General features: G+C 44.8%; 1 protein-coding gene across 1 annotated transcript in view; it reads right to left on the reverse strand.

The window, feature by feature from the left end:
- Positions 1 to 5,719: 5,719 nt before the first annotated feature.
- The window catches only part of LOC104913892 (polypeptide N-acetylgalactosaminyltransferase 17-like), a 46,819-nt gene continuing 31,528 nt past the window's right edge, over positions 5,720 to 21,010 (reverse strand). Inside the window, exon 2 of the mRNA XM_019621926.1 lies at positions 5,720 to 5,924. Coding sequence (XP_019477471.1) covers positions 5,737 to 5,924 — 188 coding nt within the window. The 3' untranslated portion in view covers positions 5,720 to 5,736. The remainder of the gene's footprint in view (positions 5,925 to 21,010) is intronic.

The following is a 21,010-nucleotide window of genomic DNA, read 5'->3' on the forward strand; positions in this document are numbered from 1 at the left end:
TCATGGCCAACCTGTCGTCCACCAGGACGCCCAGGTCCCTCTCTGCAGAGCTCCTCTCCAGCAGCTCATCCCCCAGCCTGTATTGGTGCATGCAATTATTCCTCCCTACGTGTAAGACCCTACACTTGTTTTTGTTGAACCTCATCTGGTTTCTTACTGCCCAGCTCTCCAGCCTGTCCAGGTCTCGCTGAATGGCAGCACAGCGTTCAGGCGTGTCAGCCAATCCTCCCAACTTCGTATCATCAGCAAACTTGCTGAGGGTGGCCACTATCCCCTCATCAAGGCCACTGATGAAGATGTTGAACAAGACCAGACCCAGCACAGACCCCTGGGGGACACCACTGGTTACAGGTCTCCAGCCAGACTCTGCACCACCAACGACGACCCTCTGCGCTCTGCCAGTCAGCCAGTTCTCAACCCACCTCACTGTCCACTCATCTATCCCACACTTCCTCAGCTTTGTTATAAGGATGTCGTGGGAGACAGTATCAAATGCCTTTCTAAAATCAAGGCAGACTACATCTACCGCTCTTCCCCCATCCACCCAGCATGTGACAGCATCATAGAAGGCCATCAGATTGGTCGAGCACGACCTCCCCTTGGTGAACCCATGCTGACTACTCCTGATAACCTCCTTTTCTCCCAGCTGTCTGGAGATGCTATCCAGCACAAGCTGTTCCATCACCTTTCCAGGGACAGAGGTGAGGCTGACAGGCCTATAATTACCCGGATCTTCCTTCTTGCCCTTTTTGAAGACCAGAGTGACATTGGCTATCCTCCAGTCTTCAGGGACCTCCCCTGTTGTCCAAGACCTCTCAAAAATGATGGAGAGCAGTTTCAGCAATGACCTCTGCCAGCTCCCTCAGCACATGTGGATGCACCCCATCAGGTCCCATGGACTTGTGGACCTTAGTACTGCCTAGGCGCTCACGCACGTCCTCTTTCCTGACTAAAGGGAGGTCTCCCATTCCCCAGACCCTCTCACTAACCTCCACGGTGTGGGAAACCTGCGGGAGAGCCTTTTCACTGAAGACGGAAGTAAAGAAGGCATTCAGTATCTCTGCCTTCTCAGCATCCCCCGTTACCAGAACCCCCCCCTCAGAGCCCCTCCAGCCCAACCTAGGGTGTCTGCAGTGATGGGGCATCCTCTTACTCAGCCTTGGCTCCTTGCTAGTTTTTCCTTCAGATCTTTAAAGAAGAAAATTACTATGCCCTGCTTCTCTTTTCCTTCCTATTGCTTGTACATAGGATTACAAAAGTTTAAAAAGAGAAAGACTTTGCAAAAGCTAGAACTCTGGACACAATGGAGAAAGAGCTCTTTTAACCTCTTTTGTCTGCAGTAAACAGCAAAGACTACAAAGCAAGAGTTGTGAGTCTATTTCCCAGCAAATATTACCATGTAATTCAGTTTGTTTTAGCCTTTTAAGCACTGCCCTTCTCCGCAGATTCATTTCATCGAGCCTGGTTTAACACCCTGGGGCAGGACATGACTGAAGAACTGGCATAATATCACAAATGTGCGACTGCCAGCTACTAAAATACTCGAGGAAACCACCAATAAGGAGCTCTCACTTGCTACAATAATGTTTGCAGATCTCAGCCACAAGAAAAATGTGCTTGGAGGGGAAAAAAACCCAAACACTGTGTTTCAAGAAAAGCTTGAATGAGCTTGCATGGCTTCTAGTTTGAAGTGGAAATGAGATGCTAAGATACAGTGGATGCTAGATGTGTGGAGTACAGGGAATTCTCCTCATCATCCTCCTCCTCTTCTTCCTCCTCCTCCTAATCATGAAATATCCAAAGGCAGATGAAGTCCCAAAGGCAAGAGGCTCAATTACAGGTCTCCCAGAGCCCTTGCTCCTGCACAGTCCTGATGTAACCAAGTCATGTCCCCAGTCATGACTTTCCAAAGGTGCATTCAACAATTTTGAGTACAAACAAATATGTATGTATATATACACACCATTCTTTGGTCCTGTGACACCCCTGCAACACGAATGGAGGCTGAGATCCACAGGAAACACATGGATCTGGGCAGAGGGCAGAGGAGCTCTCCAGATACCCCAAGAGGAGCGATGCCTCCTACAGCACGCTTTCTCTACCCCAAAACACATTCTTGCACCCAGTATATATAAACTGAGTCACTGAAGGGTAAAAATCAAATCAAAAATTCATTTGGCTCCTGCAAGTTTCCAGAAAACAACCCAAAGTCTCCTCTAAAACCCCCTGTCCTTTCCATTATAGCCCAAAGAGTTTCAACCAGGAGCAACAGAGCAGGCTCTGATAACACAGCCAGGTGATGCTAACAAGCCCAAGGCTCCCATGCTCCCTAGAAATACAGGTGTGATTCAGCCACATGAGACACCTGAGTGTAATGACTCTGACTCAATTCCCAAACATGCCACTGGGAAAAATTAAAATCAAGTTATTGATACGTAACTGTTTGATCTTCAGCAATTACTTCCAGGTGATGGTCTAGCTCTACCCAAGGCACTGCTGTAAGGCTGTGTGGACCAGCTAATAAATGCAAACCTTTTTGCCACGCTGTGATAAAAATCAGCAGCAGATCACGTTCCCCATGCACTCGTGCTTTGCATGAGCCGTATGTGAGAACTAAAATGCGGGCAGTGGGAAGGGATGGGGTTTCCTAGTTAGAAAACCTCAAAACCTCAGAAAACTAAGCTTGTGGAAATTACTTTTTGCTCACAGTTTTTCCTCTTCACTTTAACGTCGGGTGTTGAATTGAAGTTTGCCTGCATGAGAACAGCTGCTCGGAGATTTGCAGCAGTAGGAGTATGTCATCTTCACCCAATGATTCAATAGTCCTTGCAATTGTGGGTATTATTTTTCTTAAATCTACTCCTTAATCCCATAATGCCATAAAATACCACTGAATAAAAGCTTAGCAGGATTCCAGAAAGGAATAGACTTTTAAAGAGATAATGAGAACTCCACGTTTATATTAGATAGGATAGAAAAGAGAATAGAGAAGACAACGTAGCAGATGGGCAGATTATTTCATAGTTCTCCTTAATATGATTTCTTCAACCTGAAGCATCTGGTAATTCCACTATCAGAGATTAAATAAGATGGATGGATAAGATGGACAGCCAGGCTGATTTAATGCAGCAATTTTTATTCTCTCATTACATATAGGAGGGGCTCCCATTAAATCATACATCAACCAATTAAAATAGAGGTGCGTAAAAGCTAGTATCAAAGTGGGGAATGTTAGCAGCCCATAGGATCCACGTAAATAAAATACTCACTTTCAGTGAAGAAAATAACAGACATCTTAATGTGTCCTCTCTCCCCCTTTATAGGCAGGCAGAAAATCAGAGTCCTAGGATGGCTTGGGTTGGAAGGGACCTCAAAGATCACCCAGGTCCAGCCCCAGTGCTCTGGGCAGTGCTGCTAACCACTACACTGAGCACCAGCTCAGATACAAAATACAATGAACATATGCTATATCAACAACAAAACTCACAGATCAGCTGAATCCTTCCCAATTTTTGCAGGAAAACAGAGATGAAGGTATTTCCAGACCTTAGGTACTCCCAGAACACGAAGAAATCTCATCTTAGGGTCCAAAAACCTAATCAAGCTAGCTAGAAATGTGTTGTTTATGCCTATCTCATAACCCCACTGTTCAATAGCTAGACTTGAAATAAGGTCATAGAATTATAGACTTATTAAGGTTGGAAAGACCTCCAAGATCATACAGTCCAACCAACACCATGACACTCAATGCAACACCCACCCTTTCCTTGAACACCTCCAGGGATGGTGACTTGGTGTATTTCAGCCAAAAGAAAAGCTTTCTTGGGCAAAGTGGAACACTCCTAGATTTCCTCTGAACGCACAGCACCTTTTTAGGAATCAATTCAGCATAAAGCCCAGCGCTGCTCAGGTGGTGAAGCAGAAAGTTAAAAGGAAAAGATGTGAGAGCTCACTGCTAGAGCAGCTCAGGGTCATCAGCATTCCGGACACTGAGCAGCCTTTAGCTGAAACAAACAGGCCTCACTATTATATTTAAAAGTAATACATGCTTTGTAATGCTTATCAGCTGGAGTGTTTTCAACAATTTTTCCTACTAATGCTGCAATTTCAAAACCATTTAGGCTAATTTCCTTTGCCTTGAATCTATTTTAATCAGAGACCAGGATACTTGACTTAAATGGTTTGCATTAAACCCTTCATAAAATCAGCCATAAAATTGCATGCACAAAATAGCGAATGGATCTTGTAGTCAGAAGCAGGAAAAGCTGAAACTTTTCAAATCCTCCAGCAAAATGAAGCTAATTTCATCACCACATCAACCGTTCTCTTAAGATACCAAGAAAACTGATCTAATAAAAAATACACACACCCAAAAAACCCACCACCCTGAAGTTCCTACATAGAAAAAATTCACTAAGCTGTGCAACCCACAAATTCTCTCCTCCAAAGCATTAGCCCAGCTCCAAAATGATGCATATGTTAATAAATTGCTGTGTCTGCTCTGTCCTCTCCACCGCCCTCCCATGAAATGACTGATAGTGGGACCGAGGAAAATACAATGCAAACCTAAAAATGTCAGAATTAATCCTTTTCTTCCCTCGAAGATCTGAAAAAAACATTAATTCTCAAATTAATTCTCACAAAGTAATTCTGGCTCTGCTAGAAGTCAGAGTTCTGGATGAGAAATGAAATAAGAAATTCAGACTCAGGTAACTGCTAGAGAAGGTCTCACTTAAAGGATTTGTCATTGTAGTGAGATTTGCATATCATATAGCCAAAGGTGCAATTTCTACCTGCAATTTATTTTGTCCAGACAGACCGTAGCAGCAGATCGGAGGCTGGGCCTCCATGCCTTTGAAAACTCATCCAAATATTTCTGTTGTCAGTGGTTGACAGCCTTGGAAACCATGAGCAGCTGCTTGAAATTCATGCAGCATGCAGAGAAGTGAAGGAACAAAAGCTCTCCATGCTCTCACATCGTTAACAATTTGCCAGTACGCTGGAGACATGGAGCTGCATCCCCTTGCTGCATGATTCTCAATGGTTTGCAGATGCCAAGCAATAGCTCTGTCACCACCCTAATGACACAGGCATTTGGACACGTATCTTTCAGAATCTAAATCTCTCTTAGCTATTTATTTTAGTTTTTTTCAATTGGAGCTGTCACTCCAGGCCTAGAAAAATTGTCACTTTCCTCTTTTGAGGAGCACGCTGCTAGCCATATCTAAAATTAACTTTCATACAGATAACTTTCACTGTAGCTTTTCTCACACTCTTAACAATGATCTGGTATCTCATTTAAAGTGAGATGGCGCTTAGTAGGTAATGTTCATCATCACCATCACCTTAAAAGGTCTTTCTAGTGAAATAATATAGAGAAGCTATTGCCACTGCATCCACCGAGACCAATTCAACTGTGCCTGGACAGAGGTATCACTGCTCAGGAGACATCTGTTGCTCTTTCTGCTCAGTTTTTAAAGTCCTTCTGCCACTGAGGTGCAAAAGGGTTTAAGAGCTTCAGCTCCCTCCTTCCCATCAATCCTTTAGGGACAGTTAAAGCTCAACAGCAGCAGTGTCCCAGGAGGACTATGCATGGAGGCTGCACCGACTGCATCTGCTGCTCATCACTGAGCATTGCCCTGAAAACGGTAAGCAGGGAAGAACAAACTGGATCCCACCAGAACACGAAAGCAACCATCGGCCCAGGCTCTCAGAGTGACACGAAGCCAGCAGTACTTACTTGGTTGGACGATAATCTGGTATGGAACGGTCCAGTGAAATTTTCTCACTGAGGTAGGAGTTGTAGCCGTATTTCTCATGGGGTCCCTTTGCTTTCTCCTCCTCCTCGGGGGACAGGGTGGCTGGAAGTCCCCCTTTGCCACGTCCACCATAGCCTTCGATGAGACCGAGTGACTTGGACAGACCTCGAGAGAAAGAGAGCCACCATCACTGCTAAATTCACCAGTTACTTCCAAGTCAAAACAGGAACAAAAGCAACCTGAGAAGACAAGGAGTTTTATTTTGGTTTTCTGAGAACATCCCCAATTCTCGTCCTTTGACCCAACATAGGAGGGAAAATGAGTCAAATTCTGATATTCTTCACGGTTTGAGCATGCTGCTCCTGATAGCTCCACCACCAGCATCCAACCGATAACCTGTCCCAGGGATCCGTGCATTTATTTAGCTGTTAGGAAGGTTATTCGGGCCCCCTTCCCCTCTAAGAGAGGTAATTACATATGAGGTTAGATGTCCCCAGGAGAAGGATAGGTGGAACACGGAATAAGAATAAAATTGGGTTTGGTTAACTGCCAGCTGAATGAGTTTTTGCTCAGGCTGAACAGTGAACAGCATACAAATGTTATGGATTTAAAAACAATTTCCCCTCAAAGCTTTCTTATCTTTTATGGTATAGCATACCCAGACCTTTATCAAGCTGAATTATTTATTTATATCTGCATAGCTGAAGGAAATGGGCAAAGTTCAAAATGAGCTGCACGAAAAGAGCTATGCTGATGATTTGGTGGTGATTGCGAAGCCAAGTTTGTACTCATGTTATTATTTATTACAAAGGACACCTGGGATTTTAATATTTTTCATTAGCAGAGACTTGCACTCGTCATTGTCAGAAAACAAAAAATCTGATGGATGATTTTGTTATTGTTTTTCTTCTTTTTTTTTAATTAAGATACCAGAAGACATTTGTTTTTGTTGTAATGGCAGAGTCTTGATTCTGTGAGCAGAACAGACTTCACCACTGATTTTTATTAAAGGACAACAACCTTTAGGTTATTCCCAAGGCACCATGGTCCAAGAGCATGGTCCATCTCCCAGCCTGCTCAAAACACTTTGCCTCCGCACCTAAAAGATACGTATTTTAACACTTTTTTCCTTAAAAAGCAGTATTGTGAGGCAGTAAGAAAATCACCTCTGAATGTAAACCACAGTTTGAAATACTTGGATGTAAATTGTTGTTATTATTCGTTCCGACAAGGTACCTCCAAACAGCCCAGAGCTTCTGAGAGCTGATGGAGCCTCAGACCTCACTGGGTTTGATTAGATTGCATCTGAGGACTGTAATAACAAATCATCTGCAAGGAGAAGCTGGCTGTGACCTGGGGATGGATTAGGTATCCATGCTGCCATCACGTACTGCCTTTGCTGCCAGACAGATCACAGAATCATTAAGGCTCTCTATGATCACCAAGTCCAACTGCCAACCCACCCCAGCATGCCCACTGCCCACATCCATCAGTGCCACATCTGCACAGCTCTGAACACCTCCAGGGACGGTGACCCCATCACTGTGGCAGTGCCTGACTGCTCTGTTGGAGACGTTTTTCCCAATATCCAACCTGAATGTCTCCAGCACAACACGAGGCCATCACCTCTCATCCTATCACTGTGACCTGGGAGCAGAGGTCGATCCACACCTCGCTGCAAGCTGCTTTCAGAGAGTTGTAGAGAGCCACGAGAGACAGACAAAAGAACAAACTTGGTATTTTTTAAAAACATTCTCACAAAAAATTCTCTGGAAATGCCCATTTGGTTTTTCAAAACTCGTTATTTTTTGCTCAGGAATGGCACACCTGGCAATGCATACATTTCCTCAGCGTCCTCTAGATCATGTCCTGCCTCCTGTCCAAAAAGACAAAACATCCTCCCCAGTTATCAGCTGATGGCTTTATCGCTAACAGATACATTATAAGAGAATTCAGTTTATAAAATTCCCCCTTCTTCATCTCCCCCCATGAAATGCTTCTTCCAAAACACCAGCTGGAAGAAACTGTCCTATTGCACAGCAATTCTATTTCTTGGTCAGAACAATTTCACACAGCACCACAACGCCCTTCCAAGTGCGCTCTTCAGAATCTACCAGTTTCCTTTTCAAGCTTGATTTTGCTTTTCTTCACTCATTTCAACAGACTTCTCACTTCCCTGGTGCTTTTGCTAATGGTGCTTTGAATCTACGTGCCTGGAGGAAGGGCTGCACAGAAGCAGAGGCTTTCAGAGCAGGAGAGGCTGGCAGAGGCTCCATAGATGGAACTCCCTACTTGAAGGCAACAGGGAGAGACTCCTTCCTCCAAGACTAACTGAAACACCAGAAGATCTGAATCCAGGTATGCTCATCTCTGTCTTGCACGATGCAACTGTGTTCCTGACTACCTAGGTGAAATACCTGAAAATAGGCAGGAAGAATGTAGCTTTCACCAATAGCCAAAGGAGCCAGCTGTCCCAGCTTGTCCTGAACCACTCAGCCTGGAGACCTGAGCTGGTGTTACCTGCAGCAGGAGATGCCTGGAGCAAGGACATCTTCACCAATGAATTCAGCTGCATGGGATTTACAGGCTGGGCACAGTGCAGCAAACTACAGGAGAGCACAAGGATAACCTCCTTACTTGCTCATCTGTGCTTTTACTCCAGAAAAAAAAACATAAAAGGGGATGGTGCATGCTTCACTTCTCCCAAAATACAGTCAAGAAGCAGGAAGAGCTGTTCCAGACCCATCTGTGCCCCCGTCACAAGGCAGCAGCTCCCCAGTGACTTCCAGGTCTGGCAAAATGATGCCTCTCTGCTGATTGCAGAGGCACCAGAGAAACGCCAGGACATGACTTCACATTCAGCACCTCTGACTGACGAGCTCATAATGCCATTAACTGCCTTTTTCCAAGATTGCAGTCGTGACAACTAGATGCATACACACACCAGCATCCATTTATCTCGACTCACTCATTACCTTCCCCAAAGTTCGTTCCCGCAGATAAATTGCTGTCGTTCTCTCTTCCAATGCCACAATAGCAAAATCACCCACAGGGACAGTCACAGTTCCCAGGTGCCATGCAAGTGGGAGATGCAGGCGTTCGTGCCTGGTTAAACATGGCATCCTCCAGCTGAGGCTGCCAGAAGGGTTCATCAGAGCAGCTGGAGCATCGCTTTGCTCTGTGGCACGTGCATGCACAATTCAACTGATGTCTGACAGGAAAGATAACTCATGGCCAAACAGAGCTGGCTTCTAGCTAGGTGAAAGGATGTTTCAAGAGAGGCAAAGTGAAAAAGAATGCTTAATGCAATACTCAGTCGGCCAATCCATTCACTCATTTGCTTGGACTCATTCAGTTTCAGGGCTGCACAAAGGAGGACACAATTCCAGAAGCCTTAAACATCTTTGACAAAACTTTAGACATCGTCTCCAGCACAGCCAGGGATTCCCCACTGACGCCTGCAGGCTCCAGCCAGCAGAACCAAGCAAACTGTTTGGGAACATCAAGCCACAAAGCACAGGTTCCTGCAGGCAGCACACGCATTTTCTTTCATTTTCTGTTTGCCCATCACAGTCAGCATGGAAACGCCATTTGGTTCTCAAAGAATCAGCAGTCTCCAGTACTCACTGAACAATTAAGTGGTGGTGCAGAAGCAGAGAGGCGAATCATCACCTCTGTAGCCCAGCTGCTCCCAACACACAGCTGCCCAGGGCTGGTTTTCAGCTCAGCCTTTGCTGTGGCCTGCTAGCAGCAATATGCTTGCAGTGTCTTTGCACTTTGAGAACCTCCAGCCCTCTGCCAAAGCTGCTTGAAATTGGCCTGCAGTGCCACAACAGAGAGACACAAAGAGCAAAGAAGAGCAAATAACTGCACCAGCTTATTTCCTCGAAGAATTGGGCTAAGATGTAAGAACAGTCAGAACCTGATCTGTTATCATTCTGGGCAAGCACCAAAGCAGGAGTGCTGAAATACTGGCAAAAGATCTTTCCTGATGCTTGCTCCAGCCTATCTATAGTGATAAACAGCATAAATCCCCCACAAAAGGACTGATCCTTGGGAGACTCTCTAGTGAATTTACAAGTCCATGAGATGGAAACGGGCTGCATCTGGTTTAAATGCCCAACACAGATCAGAGCTCTGAGCAGTTCAGAAAATAGCTTGAAAATGAAAAGATGTTTTTCCTCAAAGCCTCCTGAAACATCCAAGCTTTGAAACAAGAGGCATGTATTGCTCTCATGCTGCAGGAATAGCAGGAAGGAAAGACACCACTTACGCCTGCTAATATTGGAGCCCCTCCTGCTGGAACTGCCACACTGCATTCCCTGAGGACTGACAAAGAGTTGGGTGGTTGTTTTTTTTCTTCAAAACAATATAAAAATTTCATCTCCACAGCCAAACCATCCCTAGACAGTTACAGTAAATATATTATTCCCTTCTTAAACCGGCAGTATATTTCACTGGGAGACAGGAGCTTTCTGGGATAGAGAAAACCTTTGGTAAAATGCAATACAGTGTGATACACGGCCTTCATTTATAAAGTGCCCAGCCAAACAGGCTCCCCAGGCAGCAGCCTGTTGGAAAAGCATTTTGCTACATGTCAGCCTAGATGAAAGAAAACGTTAACCCTCCCCATACAAACTTACAGCAAGGGAAATGTCCTTTGTTAAGGCTGGGGAATAGAGAAGGACAGCTGAAACTGACAAACAGAGGTCCTGAGCCTGAAAACTGAAGATGGAGAAAGGGAAGAATGAGAAGAAATAACACAGGAAAGATTTCCAAAAAGGCAAATAATGGGCAAGAACTTCAAGTTGCACCCTTCAGCATTTGTTTATGCCATCCTAATACGTGAGTTACAGAGCACGCAGTCTGGACTTAAAGGCACATGTCTAGAACCACACAATAACAAAGCCCTTCCTTCTGAAGGAGTGATAAATACAAGAGACAGCCCTCAAAGTGAAAATAAAGGATGCAGAAAGAGAAAATCAAAGGCCGTGTCTGAAGAGCACTGCTCATCCGAGCTGAGCTGCATGGAGTGGCCCGGATGGCTCTTGCAGGGACGTACCATCACAGCCTCACTCCTGCCAGGGGTCCGTGGGCTAAACAGAAATCCCCAACTCAGGAAAAGAACAACAGAGAAGATGGCCTGATATGTGCTGCATGTTACACTGCTGATACTGCTTCCCTCTGACCTCCCAGCCAAGATGGAAAGAAACGATGCAATGGATATAGACTTTCAGGGGTATTGTACAAGAAACCAGAATAGATACCAGAGGGTGAATGTCATAGGCAATGCTGGAAATTATGGAAAACTGCTGTAGTTTTGAGTGTTGTCTTGCTGAATGCTGCAAATACAGCCTATTAAAAGGAAGGCTCATTAAAGATAAGGGTAATTCGCAGACTAACAGGCACCAATTTTCCTTTGCAGCTTTGGTGGAGCCGGAGACCTACAAACACATTTTCTCCTTTCTCCCTGCAGCAGTTTTTCCACTATTTTTTAACCCAGGCTTTGCTCAGATTTGTTTACTACATTTAATAATGCCCCTTCCGCTGACTGTAGGTCATATCTGCTTAGCATACAGCTCTCTGTGCTACAAGGGCAATGGAAGCTGCCCAGGCAGTACAAAACCCAGCCGGCTCCATCAGCCTCCCTTTGCACTCTCTCCTTCCCCAGAGCATCCTTCAGCTTTCACAAAAGGCACCCAATGCAGCAGTAAAAGCACTGCAAGACACGGGATCACTTTCTATGGAGGAAAAATGAATAAATAAACCACACACATTTTACAAATGAACTTAAAACAGTATTCAATAGAGTCAGTGTCCACCTGAACCTCACACCATTTCATTCAGTGTAGATGACACGAATGTTTTACCCAGAGCTGAGCACTCACCAGAAGCCAGCACATCCTCAGCATCAAAACAGGCTTTGCACCAATCCCCCTCACCAAAGGACCACTGCTGTCTGCTTCCATTTGGACAGTACTTTTCCAATTAGCACACCTGAATGCTTCCTTCAGAGCAGCTGGAGGCTGCTTAGCATCCTCAGCCGTGCAGATGACATGTTGGTTTGCTGCAGAGATAAACTTCAACACCACAACTAGCAGAGGGCGGCTGCAAGAAGATTTCAAACCTTTGGCATCACACTGAATGACAGAAGGGAGCTTGAGAAAGCAGCTGATGGATCCTGATGGGCCCGTGCTTGGTAAGCAGGGATTCCAGCCAGCCAGACGAACTGAAAATACAGTGCAGTTTACCTGCAATCCAACGTGTTTGATCTCTAAGGAAACTCTGGTGTAGGTGAAAAACTGAATAATTCTTAGTCAAATGTGCTCATCCAACTGACCAGACAGAGCTCAATGAAGTCACTGTGATGAATGGGCATGAGAATCACAAGTTTTCCAGCAGCCCAGCTAGGCAAGCACCAAAACAGGCTGCCCAGGATGGCCACAGCTCCTAAGTAAATGCACTTAAGGACAGATTAGATCAACATCTGTATCCAGAAGGATGTAAGCACAGCTGAGCTCACACAGGGAGCAGCAGGGCAACTTCCAAGGTTCCTTCCCACTTTGTACTCTATGAAAATGATGGATGAAGATCGTGCTCTCAAACTGCAAAGAGGTTAGAGATTGGTTTGAAATGTTTAATATAAATATACATTTACAAGAGTTTATATGTATATTCATACACACATGGGTAATTGAAGTTTTCTTATCTGTATGGAAATGGAAACACAGAGCAATTACCTACAGAGCCAGAGGGAACAGTGGCACCTGTTGCAGAGAGAATATGGTCCTCGGGAGAATTTCAAAGCCAGCCTTGCCCTGTTCCAGCCATTGCACTACAAAGTTGTGGCTGGAAATGAATTTCCTGATTATGATTCACCTCAGGCACAAAATAACAGGAATCCTTCAACCAGCTGAGGCCGTCCGGTTCAAAGGATTGGTACCGTTAACTCTAAAACCTGGGACTAGTAGAAGAGCTTAGACACAGATGTATGCTCTCTAAAAGCCCAGAGATATTATAAGCAGCTATGATTCTGCTGCACATTTTTAAGTTACTTGTCAGGAAAGAAAAAAAAATTGCAGGATTTAGCAACAGAACTGATTTTGAATCAGGAGACCAAGGAGACCAGGCTAAGAAAAGCTCTCTGCGTGTTAGCAGGGAAAACAGGCAGGAGGCTCGTGCATAAATATCTAATTCGGATACAAAAGACAAGAATGAAGGTGATTAATATCCCAAGGAAAAGCCAGGACGTGTGTGAGGAGCTCCTGGCAGTTTAATGAGCAATGCTCTTCCCCAGCACTAACATCACCGCCCCAGCAGCTGTGCCTTTCAGATGAGATGTTCAAACCAAGGTGCCAATCACACCTGGTCAGTAAAGGTTCATCTCGAACTGACTGACGACAGCTGAACATGGGGATTTCCAATGGATGTGGCTTTCCAGCACTTCTCCCACCTTCTCCTTGTGCCCCACAGTACGTGGTGCTCAGCACCGGGGTTTGCATCTCCACATCAGCTGGAGGAAAAGGGATTCCTGTGACAGGCAGGCAGCTCATCACGCTCTCTGCAATTAAATATGCCATAATAAGCCACATCATTACATCAGCAGAGACAAGACACGCGTGCTGTAGAAAAGGATGCACTTTTAGCAGGGGAGGTATTGATGTATTTGAAGCAGTTGCCATGTAGAGGAATGACATATGTAGCACCAGCATCTTACTTGCAGTTCCAGATAACAGACTCGGATCTGTGGAGGGGGATGGATGAAGTGCATTTGCAGAGGGGCAAAGAAAAGAATGTGTTGTAGCAATCTCACTTCACATTATGACACAAATACAGATTTATATCTCTGACTAGCACACGGTACCACTGTATTCTGGAAATATATGCTTTTACTTGAAAAGAGGAAAAAAAAACAAAACCAACAACTCACCAAGTAGTAGTAGATCAAAAGGGTTTAAGCAAAAGGAAAATCGGGGGTCAAAAACATCATTGAGATCATTTAGAGAGACAGCTGACTCCAGGCATGCTGCATCCATGTTCAAGATGTTCAAGAGCTCCAGAGAGCTCACTTTATTAAGCCCTGCCTAAGGCCTGCTTTCAGCCATTCAATCTTACCAGGATGCAGGCACAACCACTTCCCCACCAACACACAGCAATGAATTTCCATCAAGTGTTTAAAACACTCTAAAGCAATCTTCTCACTGTTATTTTAAGTTGGCAGGAGCCATCAGAAAACACCACTGCACACAGGTAGCAATAAGAAAGTAAGGAGGACACTCAGCTAGAGATAAAAGTGGGCTCAAGGTATGCAACTCCTATTACGGATTCTCCATGATAAGTGAATCTCTGTCCAGGGATGAGGTACCATGGCTTCTTTTCATGCTGATGGCAGCAGTGAGGTTAAAGAGCAACACTAAAAGCTTTGTCCAGCACGATGTTTGCAATGAGTTAACATATAGCTATCTAAAACACAAAGAAATATTTAAGAGAGTCTGTATTAGTAGCTTAGCAATGTAGTACAATGTAAAACATGACAGGACTTCATATTAACAACCTGGTACTGTTCCAGCAACTTCCAAAATCAATTTAGGGTGCATCACCATTCAAAAGAAAGACAAGGCCCCTGGCCCATGCTCCTAATGGGGTATTGATTCTGCAAACACAGAAGTGCCAGCTCTGCATCTGATGGACTTTGCTGAGGCACCCAAGCTATTCCCATACAAACCAGCTGACCTGGTGCATTATCACACAGCTGGGGACACGGGAGCCTGAACGAGAAAAGTCAAGGGTAGAATGAACGCTTGCATCTTTGTACTGGTCAGCCACGAGGTCATTCGGTGAGGAATTAAGCAGTTCTCGGTAACTTTATTCTTACAAGCCAGACTGAAATTCAAGCAATTACAAACCATCTTGCTTTCCCATTAGAACCATGTGGAAATCAGCACAGCAGCAGCCCCACGTACATGCAGGACGCATTCAGAAAAGCTGGCAGCAGCAGCACGTGGAGATCTCATTTATTCTGAGACCCAGTTCAAGCACCAGAAAGCACAAAGGAAAATTAGGAGACATTGCTCATAACTTCTCTCATAGTTAAGACAGCTCAAGTTCCCAAACTCTTCTGCTCTCGGCAGCAGATCATCATCTTTCTCATTTGCGCTGATGCAGAGGTTTGTGAGGGCCATCCTGCCAGCTATTCATCCTCAGCAGTCACTCCTACCCGCATCAGAAAGAAACTCAGGGCCAGCCAAGCCCTTTGGTGGGCTCAGAGCACCTATTTTTATGCTCCAGAGTAAAATTCAACTTCTTTGGGCACTGCAGTCTGCGCTCACCCCTCACAGCCCTCAAATCTGGAAGTGACAAAAGAACAGAACTCACAAAACCACGAGCCAACATTAACTCGAATTCAAAGGTTAAAAATCACATTCTGCATTCTCATTATCAGGAATCTGATATTTGCTGATGCATCTCCACAGCAAGCCGCCAGCGTCTGTCATTTCTGCCAATGCATGTTTGTGATGTCCTGTAAAAGACTTCCTTTCTCTATAGGTTGTTGGCCTGTTGTTAAGGGCCACGTAGTAAGGAAGGAAACCAGGAGATACCCAACTCTAGTGCAGGCTCTGTGCTGGTGTTGTTTGGGGCACTTTAGTTATACAATAGGTTACACACTTTGTTCACCCCATGACATGTGCAGAGCCACTGGGAGCCGAAGGAAGGGACAGGGCAGAGAAGTGCAATCAGCCACCAAACTGCTGCAGCAGAAAGTGTAAAATCTTCCTTCTTGCTCCCTAATTCTCACTTGGGAAGGGAGCGAGGCAAGCACAGGCAGTATTTTTAACCCAAGAGTACTTAGACCACTGAAATGCTCTACCAAAAAGCTGGAAATCAGGGACAGAAAGGCACGTGGCACTGTTCAGTGAGAAACACTGTGCGGTGTTTTTCAGACACCTCTTCTGGGTGCTCCCGGGTTTTTGCAGAGGGACCCTTTGCTCTGTATCATCCTTCCCTGGGTACCCCTAAACCTGTTCACTAAACCAGTGAAGAGCGAGGTTATTAAAGAAGATATTGTCCACAGCGGGCTTTCTCAGAATAAATAAAAGCTTCTTCACTCCAACGTGTAATTATTATGCTTAGGGTTAACACAAGCATCTTCACCAAGTTTGTATACGCTTCTTCCTACCAACTGCCTTTTGCTGAGCTGTGAACTTGCTACTTTTTAAGGTGAAGAAAGGGTTTTTATTTCTATTTCTAGAAATATGTATTTCTATTTTACAGGGTTTTGCTTAGTGCATTTAATTTCTTTTATAATACTTGCTCTGGCTGTGTTCAGATGCTGTTCTCACTCAGCAGCTGAAACAATTTATTGTTGCTTTACTGGTGTGCATTCTGTGCTCTCAGACTCACAGGACACCCCAGAGAGTGCTTCTGCTCTTCACATTTCTTCCCATCTGCTTGTGCTTTGCTAATGGGTCATAGGGGTGACACACTATGACTCGCAACATCTAAGGACAGAAATAAAGACATTAATTTGGTCATCAGAGAGAAATATTCTCCACTGCGATGCCTCTGTTCTCTTACACATCTGCATCCTCCAAAATACCACTGTTAATGGGTCTAAGGTGTTTTATGTAATGTGTGTGTTATCACAGTGAACACAAGCACAACCTCAGATAGCAGACTGGAATTGCTCTATTCTGTCTCTGTATTACTAGTGGTGAAGGTAGAGCCTTGCTTAAGTAGTTTCCAAAATTAGGTTAGTGAATCCGGTGAAAGTATTCAATTGTATAAGTCAAGTACATGCTTAAATGCTTTGCCAGACATAGGTCTCCAGGAAGGAGAACCTCAGCACGCTCTCTACTGTCAGTGCAAATTTATGTTGGATGCTGGTGGTAGAGCTATCAGGTGCAGCTTTGGGAACTGTTCCTAAGAGGTCACAGATCCGTGACTGTTTAACTTTGTGTTGCTATAGAAAGAGGATGATGATAGGCACTAAGAGCTTTAAAAACATAATTAATGCTCAAAGCACTCCTGAGAGGGAGCTAAAGATGAGACTCGGATTTTAAGCCACCTGAAGTAGGACTGCCCTTGTTCATTCTGCAGAACACACGGTACAGCAGGGTATGTGGTACAACAGCCTCTCAGTCCCATTGCACTCAGCACTCCAAAAGAACAGACCTGAAAGCATACCCCACTCATTTTCCAGACAGTCAAACACAGAAAATAGTCAGTCCAAAGTGACTTAGCTAGAAAAGATTAGTGTAGAAAGGGGAATAGGAGAGGTCTCACGCATCCTTGTCCTTGCCAAGCCTCTTCTCCGTTAGGATCTGCCCTATGTTTGCCATGGTGCCAAGGCTTCCCACACAGATGCAATTTGCCCCTCAATTCTCTGGCCATTCCCCAGCCATCCAGCATACAGCCCTTCTTTCCCTGTCATCCTACCAGGGATGTACTTCTGTCCCATTGAGGCCAATGATTGGGCCAAGTCACAGCTCAGACCTGCCCAGAAGCAGCCACCATCAGCCCATGGACTCCCACTCAGGCTCCCATGAACACAGACTAATTTACCCCTAAAAACCGTGCTAATGAGTAACCCTACTGCTACACAGCATGTAGAGATCAGCTGTTCTTTTTGTTCTGATGCTTAAAGTAGCAAATAAACAAATAAATAAATAAATAAAGCCTCACCATTGATATTTCCAGACACGCAGGGAGAAAAACAAGATATTAATTAATCCTCCAACTCATCATCCTGAGTGATCTGGGATGTATAGTGCAACTACTTGAACAGTGGGTTATACTTTCCTCTTGCTCTTCCTCTAGGGGGAAATGCAATTAATACCAGCCTCACGAAGCCTGCCCTACTCACCTTAAGCAGATTAAAAGACTTAAGGGAAATAAAAGGGCTCTTGTACAATACCAAGGGTCAGCAACCTCATTTATCAGCTCCTTGCCCCTTCCAGGTCAGGTTTACCAGGAGTTCAGATTCCCAGAAGAAAACACTGCTGCAGCAGACAGAGGCACCAAACCCTCATCCCATGTCCCCTCACAGCTCAGTAAGTACTGGGGGTGCTGTGGAGAAGATGCCATGAAAAAGACGTTGTCCCTTCTCAGGAAAGGGAGGTACCACTTTACAATGTCCTTAAGGATTACAAATCCCATGTTTGCTGCAGAGAGTGAATAGCAGACCTCAGCAGGGGCTCTGGGCTGAAAGAAGAGTTGAGGACCCACAGCAAGGACACGCTCGTCCAGCAGGATAGGCCCTGTTCTGCCAATGCACACAAGGGCTGGTGGGCATCAATTCTCCTCCCCCATCTTTCCCAAAGATACCTTTTCTTCCTCATTGCCATGACAAAGCCTCCCACACATCCTGAGTTTGCAGGGATCAAATTCTCCATGGGGAAATTATTTATTTATGGGCAAAACATCGCTCCTGCTCCAGATGCAGGTCAAGAAAAAAAGAAACCAACAGCATTACATTCATTTCTTCATGCTTACTTATTCAGGAAATGTCACCTTTTCACAACACTTGAGAACAACTTGGATTCAAAGAAATGCTGAGCAGGAAGCGAGGAGCAGAAAGATGCTCACCCAACTCATCTTTTGGGCTTAAATTTTGTAAAATAAATATTCTCAAAGTGGAATGAAGAGGAGTAAGTTTTTCTGAGCAACAGTGCTGCTTTTCCTACGCCAAGTTCTCCATCATGGCAGAACTTCACACCTCCACTTCTGCTTTAACCACCCAGCACTGCTGATGATTCTGAGCCCATGAACTTCTTTCTGGCTCTGTGGTCAAGTTGTTTCAAGCCAGGCAGGAGGTCTGCCAGTCGGGCACCCTGCCCTTCCTTCCCTTCCTACTGTACCATGACCAAACCCTACCTCAGGCATCTCACCCCTCCGTGTTCCAGGTCCTTGGACATCCCTGGGTACCAGAACCTTTTCTCCTTAATAACCATGCTGAGTGTGATTTCAGTGCTTTGCATAAATTCCTGCAGATACTCTCTCACCCCATTTTCAAATTATTGACAAAACATAATTACTATCAGAAATTCAGGCTCTGACGTGCCAAACTAAACACATCCAGAGGTTGGTGCTGCTTTGGCATCAATACGCAATTCAGGTCATATGCGGGCTTGAAACAAAGACTGCAGGAATTTTAAGTCTGAAATTGAAGTTCAGCATCATAACCCTGTGAAAGTTCTCCCTGGACGAAATGCAGAGGGAGCCCATGAGTGTGATGTGCTGCTGCTGCTATGCACCACATGAACTCCAGAGCAACTTATTAGATTAATTTGTGTGAGTTGAAGTACACTCCGTGGCTCACAAACCAGTGTCACAGTTCCTAGGCAAAAGGGTATGCAGCTTGCAGCCTGCATGACAGCACCCAAAGACATTGCAATACTGGCAACTGCTCTCTGTGCTCACCTCTGTAGATTAAAACAAGCATCTGAACTGCTGAACCCAAGGTGCTAATGGCTCTGTGGGACTCTGACTTGAAGGGATTTCTTCACCTCACTGCAGAAAGCCTTAAGATAAATTCCTTTTTCTCTAGAACAGTGAGCAATTTCCATGAGGGAAATTTCCACCACCACTTGGGGCTGCATTTTAAGGAGCCTCAGAGTCTCATTTCAGACACAAGAAATGTTATCCCTGGGACACATTACCACTGTCACTTACCCATATCTGTCATCGCCTCGTGAAGGTACAGCACTGATTTTTGTCCCAGGCAGGTATGCAGCAGATTAAACCAAAGCTCTTCTGTGTGCACATAGATGCTTAATGATCTACGCAACAAGAAGGGAGTGAAGAAGATGCAGACAAATTTTAATTGTGTTTGTGCTGAGGAAGATTTAAGCTCCAAAATGAGTATAGTTACAAGACTGGGAAGAAAGGCACAGTATGAGCTTATAGAAAACACCTAGCTAAAAATATATATATATATATACCTTTGTAAAGGGTCAGACTACTGAGAGGATACATTTAGAAGGACAGTACCGTGTTCATTAGTCCAAATAATTCATCATACTTCCAGTACACGCATTCTCCTATGAAACATGGTGCCCATTTCAACAAGACTAGCCTCAAACAAATCAGTCCTTCCTGGAGCAAGCCTTTGAAAGGGGAGACAAAAGCCAACACGCTCCACAAACAGACCAAACAGATCCCTGCTGCTCCAAAGGAAATCCTTGAGCACTGCTCAGTACCAGCCCACCCTCGACGGCTCAGGGGATGAACAGACATCAGAAGGTACTTGGAGTAAATAAGGGCTACATGGGAATTCTGTGCTACTCTCATTCCTGGCATGGCTACTCTTGTGCTTCCATATACTCAAGGGCAGAGAAAAACGTACGGATGAGAGAACATATGACAGAAGAAAGGACAATATATGTTTACTAATTTTTCGAAAGGTCTGAGGGCAAATTCTCTAATTTTTGCACAGATTAATTAGAGTAATTAGTTAAGTCATTAACTGTAAGGTCTGTGGAGTACTGCGAGTTGTTTTATTATTTGTACCGAGCCTGACTCAATGGGATCCTGATATATGACTGAGTTTCCTAAACACTACCCAGGTACAAATAACCAATGACAAGAGCTATAAACGCAATATATTCAGGGTGACTGCAAGACTCCGGGAAGAAGATGTTAATCAGTACAAATTTATCACTCAGTCTGTGCCTCAGCAGGGATGAGGACCTGGTCTGAGGGCTCTGTGCTGTGCTTCCGAATGGGAAACGCGTACGATTGTACTATCTTAGATTTCATGGATTAAACAGGATTTTCCAAAATCTGTCTTGATCTCCTGCAGTGTCGAGGCTCACATCCCCAGCCAGCGCTGGCTGCCACTTCACTGGCTTTCTTCACAACGCTTGCCTGTGCTGTATAAAAGGAACATCCCCTCTCAAGGCTGGGAAAGGGAGAAAATGGCTCTCATTGACTTCAGCTGGGCAATATGAGGTACAGGGGGAAAGACAGGCAAATGGCCCCTGAATTTCTAGCAGAAAACTTTCATTAGTGTCTGAAGAGTGATGTGTAGCTCTTTCTTGGCTTTGCTGTCAGAGAAGCTCACAAAGCTCCTCAGGGTAAGCCAACCAGCCAAAATTCTGTAATTACAACATTTCCTTACCCTTCAAACGTAAGGCTTGTAAATATAACTTTCCTAGGCATCACCGACCTCACACCGTACAGGGAGTTCACATAGCAGTGAAACTGCTGCTCTGAAAGCTCATATAGAAGTGCTTTTCACTGCCAGGGCTGTG

This window comes from Meleagris gallopavo, chromosome 21 (assembly GCF_000146605.3).
Source record: "Meleagris gallopavo isolate NT-WF06-2002-E0010 breed Aviagen turkey brand Nicholas breeding stock chromosome 21, Turkey_5.1, whole genome shotgun sequence".
Classification (NCBI taxonomy): Eukaryota; Metazoa; Chordata; class Aves; order Galliformes; family Phasianidae; genus Meleagris; species Meleagris gallopavo.